This window comes from Populus alba, chromosome 6 (genome assembly GCF_005239225.2).
Source record: "Populus alba chromosome 6, ASM523922v2, whole genome shotgun sequence".
Classification (NCBI taxonomy): domain Eukaryota; kingdom Viridiplantae; phylum Streptophyta; class Magnoliopsida; order Malpighiales; family Salicaceae; genus Populus; species Populus alba.
In genome coordinates this window covers 12,145,653-12,157,666 of record NC_133289.1, presented here as the reverse complement: position 1 = coordinate 12,157,666, position 12,014 = coordinate 12,145,653, and the positions used below count along the sequence as shown (strand labels likewise).

The 12,014-nt window shown below is 29.3% G+C and overlaps 1 protein-coding gene across 1 annotated transcript; it reads right to left on the bottom strand.

The window, feature by feature from the left end:
* Positions 1 to 6,445: 6,445 nt before the first annotated feature.
* LOC118048088 (uncharacterized) lies at positions 6,446 to 6,901 on the bottom strand. The gene has a single exon (XM_035057628.2). The coding sequence runs from the start codon at positions 6,899 to 6,901 to the stop codon at positions 6,446 to 6,448; it is 456 nt and encodes a 151-aa protein (XP_034913519.1).
* Between the last annotated feature and the right edge of the window lie 5,113 nt (positions 6,902 to 12,014).

Genomic DNA, 12,014 nt, shown 5'->3' with positions numbered 1-12,014 from the left:
TTTATTTTTGTTTAAGAGGAAGGTGGTGTTTTATTACTATATAAATATCTTTTGAAGATTGTACGAGGTTATTTTGTTTTTGTGTTTTTTAATTGTGTTTTTTAATGCACGGTAAAATTATCAATATAACCCTTGAATATAATAATTCAATACCTTCTGCGCAATGGTATTTTTATATTTTCATATTTGATAGAGTAGTATACTTGCATTATCCTTACCAATTGAATTTTTTAGCCTTAGTTTCAGGAGTTTGATGGTAATTCATCACTGTTTGTTTGTTATTATTGTTTAGTCTTAAACACAATTTTGATTTTGTATAAATAAAAAAAAAAAAAAAGTTGATGATGCATGCCTCGAACGTGTCAGCCACTACGCCGCCTTCTAGCGGCGTGTGCTAGTGGCTCTAGTGGTTGTAACCATGATTCAGCCGTATCATTTAATTCATCTCGGCGTCCTCTTTCTCTCTAGTTGGCACATGCATTGTGGTTTAACCTAAAATTGCTTTTCTTTTCTTTATTTCTTATCCTTCTCTTTCTTTTTCGGATTGCATGCTAGCCATGCAAAAAATCATCAGCCCTTCAATTTATTTTTTCTTTTGATTCAATCCCTCTTCTCTTAGTTGCAATTGTATTATTTACATTGGATTTTATTTTTGATTTCATCCCTAGTCATTTGATTTTTTGGATTTGTTTTCAAATTTAGTTTTTAATTGCTATTTGTTTTGTTTTGAATCATTTTCTTGATTGATTTTTTTTTTCAATTCCACTCGTAAGCATTTATTTTTATTTAATTTTTATGTCAAATTTGATCATGATTCTTTTAATTGCTATTTCTTAATCATTTTCTTAATGGATTTTTTTTTTACAATTCCATCCCTAAAGATTTAATTTCATTTGATTAAGAATCTTGCTTCTTTGATTTTCGGGTTTGCTTTTAATGGAGTTAGCCTGGTCTCATGACTCGGATAGCAGATCTGAAGGATTAGCACGAGTTGACTTCCATCTTTTTGTTGTAATCTATTTTTAGATCCCCATAAAAAAAATAATATATATGTTCGAAAAACCCAAAACATAATAGCAGTGAAAAAAGGGTGCGAAAGTGCCCAGAGATTGGTTAAAAATTGGTTGAGGAGGTTTAAAAATACAAAGATTGAAATTTGATAGTATTTTATTGACTAATGAAAGCCTTGTTGACAAAGAAAATTCAATTTAAGAAAGAAGGGTCCAAAATTAAATGTTTATGGACTCAATTAAAATTTATTAAAGGTTTAATTGAATTTATGAAGGTTTTGATTGAAAGAAAAATTGATTTTGGAGTTAATTTGGGCTTTAATGAGAAGAAATTAAAGTTAAGGGGTCAAATTATAATTTTTTTAGAATTAATTTGGTCAAATCAGGGGTTTAATTGCATAAATATTGAAGTTTGATGGCCAATTAGGGACTTAATTGAAGAAATCCGAAACCAATGATCAAATTGAAAAAGGCGTGTAAATAGAGGGGCTGTAATTAAAATTAGATCAGGGGCTAAATTAAAGAAATTAGAAGTTTATTGCTCAATTGATTGTCAAATTGAACTAATTCAAGACCAAGGACCAAAGTGAAAAAGGCGACCAACTTCAAGGACGCTGTTTGAATTTTGCAGGGATGTAATTGAATTGATTTTACAATTAAAATTGCAATTGAGGATGAAATTGAAAAATTCACAAATTAAGGACCAATATGAACTTTGACATATTTTGCCACCTTTTCATTTAAATGAAACGACAGAAGGGAGCTGCGTTCCCCTACATTTCACCTACTTTTCTCCTCTCCCTCTCTCTCCTAAACATCAAAAAGACGTCGATCATAACCCCACTTGCATAAACTTTGACCCATGGCCTACCACGGGACGGTGAAAAAACAGAGGGAACTTGCCCCTCTGTCGATTTTTTTGAGGTGGCTGCATAGTGGCCGCCCCTGCCTCTCTCCCTTTTGTTTTACCTATAAATACAGAGGGGGAGAACATAAAAGCAAAACACAAAAAAGGGAGAAGGTGGAAAGACTGAAAGAAAGAAAGAAAAAAGACCTAAAGAGGAAGAAAGAACATAAAAAGAAAGAAGAAGAGAAAAAAATGGAGCAGAAAACAGAGGAAAGAAGAAAAGGAACCACAATCCTTGCTGCCTCTGTTGTCACCAGTAGTCGCCAGCATCGCCGCCTCTCCAGGTAAACTTTATTTTTCTCATTTGCAATCTTTTTTTGGTGGGAGGAGAGAAAAGGAGTCGCTGGATTCAGTGTAAAGAGAGAAAGTGGTCATCGGTGATGATTACAGCTACCAAAACAGTTGATTTTTATGTCAAATAGTTCTATATAATAATGGAGTTGAGATGTTGTTTGACTTTGAATGTGTTTTAAACAATAAATCTGAGCTTGAAAAGATTTTGAGTTTCAAGTTGATTATGGTTTTTATGTCAGTTTTTTGTTTTTTTTAAAGGTCGTAGATAGGTTTAACAAGGTTTCTATGGTGTTTTGGGTTGAAAATGAGTTTGTTTATAAAAACATCTATGACCCCGAGATGAGATGTCTTTTTTTTTTTAAATGTTTGGGGTGGACGACATTAACTTTTTTAAAAAAACAAAGGCCCATGCGCAAGTTGTTGCTTAATGGGCCAGGCTTGCCAAGCCTAGCAGTGTCTAGCCTAATTATTTTTTTAATTTTGATTTTGATTATGATTTTAATTAATTCTTTATTTTCTATGTATTTTTAAAAATAAGTGTTTGTTTATGTTTTAATTAATGCCCTTCTGTGTGATTCCCCCTTGCTTATTTAGCCCTTTTTAAATTGTGATTAATTTTTTAATGATATTGAATGTGTTTAAAGATGTTGGTATGATTCATTTGTGATTTTTTTTTTTAAAAAAAATTTATATGTATTACTTTTTTTTCAAAAGATTTTTAATATGTGCAATCTTGTATAGTATTTTTTTTTATTACATTCAATAAATTTTAATTATATGTCAGTTTCTATTACAAATTTATTTTGATTAATAAATTTATTAAACACAACCGGATAAATTAGCGATATTAAATATCTTGATCTATATTTGTCTCTTAATTTTTTTAGTTTCATTTTTATTTATTGTTGATGAATTTTTTTTTTTTTGATGTTGCTCTTTTTGTGGGGTTTGTAGCTATTATCAGATTAAAGGAAGAGGCAATGCAGTGCAAAGAATTGAATGCCTTGGTACCATTGAAGGGGGGTTCTAATAAAGATGGGAATGATAAAAAGAAATGGATGAGCTCTGTTCAGCTCTGGAACACTGACAATAACATCAACTTGGATTGCAAAAATCAAAACACAAGATCAGAACCAAAACAGGTAATTCACTTAAATTTAAGAATTATTTTCTTACTTTACATAAAAAACCGAATAATTCAAAATGTCACCTTCGCTTATTAGTTGAGTAATTTAATAATACTTTACTAAAATAAATTAAAAAACAAAAGTTAACTATCATGATATACTGATCTACCAATCTATTTCCTCTCTTCAAGATTGTTGGAAAATGGACATAATTAATGAACACATTTAAAGTTAAATTATTGGTCACTCCCATTTAGAATTAAGAATATAAATGCTTAACATGTCATAAACCAATCATAAATAAATAAAAAATTAATCTTAAAAGCTATTAATTGACAAAATCTTGAAACTCAAGAACCTTAAATCTAACAATAAAAAATCACAAGTCTTTTATGTTGCATATATAATAAAGTTTTTTCAGAATATCTTAGATAATTCAACTCGATTGGTCCGAATTTTTTACTAAAATTTAATTTTTTTATATGTTTTAAATTGTTTTGATGCACATATTTTAAAAATAATTATTTTAAAATTAAAAAAATTATTTTGATGCTTTTCATTTAAAAAATACTTTGAAAAAACAACCATAATTACACTATCAAACAAACCCATCAGAAATCACGAGTGCACACTCGACCCAAAACGAGGAGAATATAGCAACACGGCACTGCAAGATGGATGGCCAATATTATTATGTTTATTTTTGTGTTTTAAAAATGTTTTTTTAAAAAAATTTTGAAATATTTTTTATTTTTTTAATTTATTTTAAATTAATATTTTTTTAGTATTTTCAAATCATTTTGATATATTGATGTTAAAAATAATGTTTTAAAAATAAAAAAAATATCATTAATATATATTTTAATATAAAAAATTTTCAAAAATAACAACAACGAATGAAAGAAACTGAGGATAAACATGACCCCAAACGTTGATCCAAACCTGACCAAAATGAAAATGGGGCACCGACAAGCCTGTCCCACTTATCCTCTTGTCATTTTTCATACATCATAACAGTTCACATCTAACCAGGAATTTGGTCTCCGACGTAACCAGAATGTACAGCTGGTCGTGAGGGAGAGCTCCATCTCTGAGCATTTATTTGTCTTGGCTAATCCTTAGAGATTGACACGTGGCTAAAAAAACCCCCATGCATAAAGGCCTGAGAAGAAATGTGCTCTCCTCCTCCTCGAGACCCAACTCAAATGGAAAAACTAACACGGGCTTTAGCTGTTCTAGATTTTGAGTGTTTGTTTGTTTTTTTTTTTTAGAAAGTGCGGTGTGATTTGAACATAATTATTATATTAATAAGTAAAAAAAAAATTTAAATAATAAATAATAAATTGCGTTTTTAATTTTACTAAACAATTATTTAATGTAATTTGCTTCAAAAACAAAAGTAATCACGCAAAATAAATAGTCTCTAAAAACTTATGTGCAAAAATAATAAGCCTAGATGACTATTTATTTATTTTTTTTTTATCAAAATATCTCTGTCATCTCTTTACCTCCTCTAGTTCTATGTGAGAATCCAGTTCAAGACTTTCATCGTCCTCGTGATTCAAATCTACAATGATCACCAGTGTTTTCATCATCATCTTCTTTTTTCCCGCCACAAACCATTGTAAAACACATGAACCAAAACCAAATCTACACCGATCACCCTCCACGACCAAGATCAACAAAAACCAACACTAGATTTGTTGTTATTAAGTCCTGTAATCCCTTTTTCATGTACAACCAAGTGTATTAGTGTTAGTATAAAATTTTATTTTATACTAAGTAGTTAATATTAAATATGTATTAATTGTTCAATGTTGAAACAATTGATAATCTATTTGGTAATTTGATGTCCAAACACAATTTGAACCATAATTTTAACAAAATAATAATTACATACTTTTGAAGAAAAAATAGTTTCAATCATAGATTTTACTAAACATATAATTTATGTAAAGCAACCACATAATTTAATATTTTTTTTAAAAATTACTTTTTTTAAAATCACAAACACAAAAATAATCACAAGATCAAACATACTTCAATTGTGTCATCAATAAAAACAAATTTTGTCAACAATCTATTTCCACCATTTGTGATTCATTAATTTTTTTATTTAAAATTAATTTTTTATATATATTTTTGAATTGTTTTAATATGCTGATATCAAAAATAATTTTTAAAAAATAAAAAATATATTATTTTAATATATTTCTAAATAAAATATATTCTAAAAAATAACTATACCCAAACAACACTATTGGTATTTACTTATCTAACAGAATACATAAGAAAAAAAAAAAAAAAAAGGAAATCTTTTACGGTTTTACCTTGTGAGGAATTGATATCCGAGGGGCAGAGATGGGACTGGAACTACTGTTGTCTTGAGAACCGAACTTAAGAAAAAAAAAAAAAAACTAGTTTTCCTTATGTGGCGTACGTTTCAATTTCCAAATAAACCATAATGCATTACTGACAAGCACTAAAAAAAACACCTAATCATTCTTGAATTACTATATTTTATTAAAAGCATTATCTGTGAGATTTCCTTAAATCATGCAAGCAAGACACAAAATTCAATACAGTCCAGACACTACTGAAAACAGAATTGAACTGCTCCGTTGTCTTCGACACCAAATATTTCTGTACAAACTACGAAGTTACCATTTAAATCATGAACTCCGAGATAAGGTTTGGTGAATTATAATGGCCAAGAACATGGACAGAAATATTTATCAATGGCCAATATACTATTTTTTTCTTGGAGAAAGAAGCGAAGAAGATTGAGTTGCTGGATCATTCATGTTGGTCTTTCCAGTTCTACAACATGGTGAGAGAAAACACAAGCAACCAAGCAAGCAATAGAACAAAAGCACAAAGTTCTAAGAATTTAACAAATGATTGAGAAATGCATATAAAATGTTTACATACTATGAAACCCCTTAATTAAAGCTAAAATCTCAATCTTTTTCCTAAATATTAAGAGAACGCTTAATTAACCAACAAGACCACCCTGTTAAAATAATCATTCAAGCACAGAGTTCCTCTGTTTTTGGATGAACCTTAGTTTTGAGCTTTAGCATGCAACACGAACACCAACCATAATTTCAACGAGATAAAGCGGAGAAACAAATCCCTGATTGAACCATGGAAGACCCATCAATCTTATCAACAGCAGGCAAAGCACTGCTAGAATCGGATCGAAGAGCTCGCGGAGAATCCAAACTCCTTCGAAGAATCCTGCTCATGACAAGGATAGGGTGCTCTGTTTGATTCAGGGGATCAGTGCTTGAGGACCTAAAGTCTTTGCAAAAAGTGATGTGTCTGTTTAAGGCTTCCTCGGTGGAGATGAGCCTGTCCGATCTCAGAACTTCATCTTTAACCGCCTCCACGCAAAGCCCACAAATCCAGCGGCCTTGGTATCGCTCACGAACGCGTGAAATTTGAGGAGGAGTGCAGTCTTCAGTGAATCCACAAGAGTAGCATTTGACTGACTCTACTTCAAGTTGAGGACTTGATTTTGCTGGTGGAGGTGATTGCGTATCTGAGCTTGCAACTGCCATTTCTTTTGATAGAATAGAACATTGAAGATAAAACTCCCTCTACAAATGTCTGCTTCTCTTTTGTCTCTGAGTTGTTACGAGAGAGAGAGAGAGAGAGAGAGGAGTTTCATGTGGGGAGTCTCTCTGTTTTTGTCCTCTTCTATAATTTACAAATTTGAAAGGGAAAAAAACGTTTTTCTTTTCCTCTTCAGGAATTGCCCGAGGGGCACCGTACAAATGTTTTGACCCCGTAGAATTTCTATTTGGCTGTCTTAGGCTGATTTTATTTATGTAAGTATATTTATTATTAATAAAAACCTGTAAAGATAAATTTTATAGAATAAAAATGCTAAAAAAAATTATAAATTTATTACAATTATGAAACTTTATTGTATTAAAAATATTGTTTTTAAATGTTTCTAATTAAAATTTTTAAAACTGAATATTAAATAGAGGTATATGATATACCTGGAATTAATATACAAGTGCTTGTTAATTGACATGTATGCTAAACTGTCCCGTAAAAAAATTTCATATGGATAGATCATTTATGTCTATAGAAATATTCACGTGATAGTTGTGTAAGTGATCTTTAGACTTGAGATCAACACGTTATCTTATATAAGTAGTGTTATGTTATTATCCTAATCGCATGTTGTCCCGATCAAGGGTAACATGACATATTTTGAGTATATATAAACTATATGAACATATGTAAGTAATTAAGAGAGAATTCATCATCCTATGTGAATTAAAAAAAAATATATATTTTATTTGTTCTCAAATAGTATAGATTGTAAAATTCTTGGCCAATATAGAATAGAATAAGTTTTGCAAAAAGTTACAAAATCTTATTCAAATAATCAATGACTATAATGTTGAGAACATATATGATTTAATAAAGCAGACATACTCTATGGTATAATATCTAAATTAGAACATTCATGATGTAGAAATAATAATTACACTAAGTAACTGATCATTAAAAGGTTAAGTCAAACCACTTATGACTTTTTTAATATTTGAGGAATCATAAGAAGTTGTTAGACATTATACTTGATCTTCAAATATAAATAAAAAAAATGTTAAATTGATAATAAATTAAATTTTTTCATTTATTTTAATTTATTTTATTTACAATTATAATTTATATTTGAGCTAGCTTATAAGAGATTTTAACTATTGGTCAGAAATTAAAATTGGATGATTAATCAAGTATGACTTGATTGTAAGAAAATTTTATAAATTGTGGACTAGAATATAATTCATACATGAGATTACAATTCTAGACCTAGAAAAATCAATATACATTTCTAAAACTATCCTTCAATAATATTTGTGATATTATTTAAGGAAAAAATTAATATTTTTTTCATAAATAGGGTTTTTAGGTTTCCGTATAAATAGAATACTATGCCTTTTATTTCCAAAAAAAAGAAGAAGAGTAGAGTACAATACAGAAACATCTAAACAAAAAAATAATAGAGTTAATACTCTAAGAAAAAAGATGGGTTTAATTTATGAACTTATCCCCACAACTTACATCTAATTACATTTATGTATATCTAAGGCTAAAATTATGATTTTAGCCCTCCATATATAAAATAATAATTTTAAATTAAAATTGAAACCCTAACTTAAATTAATTACATAATTGATTTTCTTAATTGGATTCAGGTTGAATTAAAATGTTTAATTCAATTTTTCTAAGTTATGTAATATCCTAATAGAATTAGAATTTAATTAAAATGTTTAATTTATTAATGTTTGGAAAATTGTTTTTTCTAAATGGAAGAGAGTTTTTAAGCCAAAATATCTTTATTTAATTTATCCTAAAATAGTTCAGGATATCAATAAGAATTTTAATATGAATGATTTTCTTACTAAATTTTTTAAAAAGGTTTTTCAATGAAAAAGAGTTTATATTAAATAAAATTTATTAAGTTTGGAAAATTATCAAATTGGATTTGATTTAATATTTTTAAGTATTAGAAATATTATTTTAAAATTACATATAAAAATAATAATTAGAATTGAAGCTTGTAATATATTTATTTATACATAATAATGTGTTATTATGCATGATGTATGATTATGGACATTAAAGACCAATGTGATTGTGTTCTTATGGTTGAATGATTGTAATATTAAATAGGGCTTGTGTGTTTGTCTTTTCTCTATTTTTCTTTCTGAGTTGTAAAATTCTATTTCTCATATAATTCCTCTTGAAAGTAATTCAAGGTTTCTTATTCAATTATGTAAATGTTATACAATTTAGAAATGAAAAAATTTAGATAGGAAAATTATTGTGTAATCCAAGATGAATAAAGAATGGTGGTGAAGGATACAATCATAGTGCTCACAAATGACTTATGAAGATTTAAAGTAATTATCTAGGTTTTTACCATCTAATTCCTCTCGATAGCTCGAGAGAATTAATTTAAATACGTCCATAATCATCCAATTAGAATGAAATGCTAAGGATGTATGTTAATATATAATTTTATGTATGATATATAATGCCATGAAATGAGATCTAATTAAAAATTGATAATAAATCCTTTATTAATATATTAAGTAAATATTGAGAACATGAATTGTTGTCTACCAATTTTATATGCATAAAACCAAAGTTCTATTCATGAATAACATGTTAAGCTACTCAAGGTTATCATTAATCGAATATGTTTAATATTATAAAATTGGATCATACTAACTTATATGATTTGGATGAGTTACTTATGATCATATAAGTTTAGAGGCAGTAGTTAGGTGAAACATATATGTAAAGTAGAGAAAATGTATTATTTGTTCTCGAATAATATTGATTGTGAAATTCTTGGCCAAGATAGAATAAGGTTTGAAAATAATTATAAAATCTTATTCAAATAATCAATGACTATAGTGTTGAGAACGAATATGATTTAACAAAGTACGTATACTTTATGCTATAATATCTAAATCAAAATATTCATGATTAAAAGATAATAATTACAGTGAGAAACTAATTATTGAAAGGTTAAGTCAAACCACTTATGATTTTCTTAATATTTTAAAGATCATGACATGTTGCTAGACATTGTACTTAATCTTCAAATATAAATCAATCAATTGTTAAATTAATAATAAATTAAATTATTTAATCTTATTTTATTTATAATTATGATTTGTATTTAGACCAGCTTATTAGGTAACCTAATGAGTCACACATATAAAAATCACTAGTTAGTAATTAAAATGATATGATTAATTAAGTGTTACTTGATTGTAATGTAATTAATATAGAGAATTATAATTTTAGACCTAGAAAAATCAAGTAGGGACTTGATTGAATAAATTTCTAAAATTATCCTAAAATAATATATATGTTATTATTTAAAAGAAAAATTGATATTTTACCATTTATATAATTTTTAGATTTTTTTTATAAATAAAATAGTATACCTTTTATTTCCATATAGAAAGGTGAGTAGAGTACAATTCAGGAAGTTCAAACCACATCCTTAGTTAATAATTGAAGAATTATTTTGATGCACAGAATTTCTAAGATTAGTGAAGATGCATGGGTTACGGGAACAGTCTCTGCCAGTTGTCATCTAACTAAAGAGTAAAACATCCCATTATTGCCATGGTTTGTTGATCCCCCCCCCCCCCCAAAAAATGCAGCTATTTTTGAAGAGGACTATGGAAACTAGTTTTTCAATGCTCTGAGTTCCAGCAGCGGAGGAAAGAAAAGGAAGGCATAGAAAAGGTTTAGTTTCTTTCTTTGTTTCTGAACAAGTGAAGTAGGTTGTGAGTGCACTTCTTCGTGCTATATTCTAGCCAATGATTTCGCATTCAACATCAGAAAATGACATGCGAACCGATGCATAATCACTTGTATACATGAGCCATGTGCAAGCTGAGCGATGTATCTTCGGATGAGACGCAGAAAGCATACCATGTTAAATGGTGGAGGAGTGGCAGCTTCCATGTCAAATGAGTTATCTTACCTCGAGGATTTAGCTAGCATGTTTATAGCTTGCTAGAGGAATCTTTTCATTTGGGACCGACAACTACAAGTGATGCATCAGTGTTTGGTCCTATGTGAGATGAATGCGTATGGCTCTTGTGATGATCAATCAAGCACTGATTAATTAGGAGAATTGATCCCATGATTTCTCTTGTACGTGCATGTCTCTCTCAAAAGCACCCTGCATCGCAGTCCCCTTCAACATGGTATTATCCAAAGTGCAAAACTTGTTTCTTGTCATGATTAGAGAGGAAACGCCACCAGCCTGTGGCCCTCTGTGCTGCCCCAACAATTTCCAAGGAACCAATAACCTGGACCACAGATGAACAGCAGCAGGGGAGAACAAAGATATGTAGCTCAGTTTACTACAGGAAATATTGTAAGATTTGTTTGGTGGTCACATGATCTTGCTAGAATGTGATTTCATGTAGGCTGGGAAAGAGTGAAGAAAGCAAGTGCATTAACATGCAAGCACATTATACAATCTCATCTTCCTCATCTGGGACAAAATTAAACGTAGCCTTTACATAATATTGTAGCTGCAGACCCTTCACTCCAAAAATCCAAATAAATACATGAAAATATGAAAGATAATTCAAAAAACGTTGCAGAGTCCGACATCAGTATGCCTGCTTGACACACACCTTCATGCGCTAGCTATGGATGTCTGAGTTGGAGAGACATGGATGCAAATCTTCTTGGTTATAAAATTTAAGCACCCCAGCTTCTAATATTTTCTGTAAGCACAAACTTATTTTCGTCAGAACACTATAATCATAACCATTGGTTTCTTATCTTATTTTCGTCATTTAGCTTATTTTGTCTTTTCTCTATAATTCTACTTTGGCCCTGGGATTTGGTATTAGACTACGAAAGAGGCCCTATTTTGGCACAATCCTAACTTTTATTGGCACGGCCTAGACAATGACCATCCTCTCTTGACATGTATAAGGTCGCTAACAGCAAATAATATATTTTGGTTACAAATTTGGTAATTTAATTCTAAATATTAGCAATATAATATATTACAATGATAACAAGGTTATCATACAACTTTTTCAAAATATGAAAAATTATTGTGGACAATTAGAAAAAATATAATTCACCAATTTACTGTGTTTG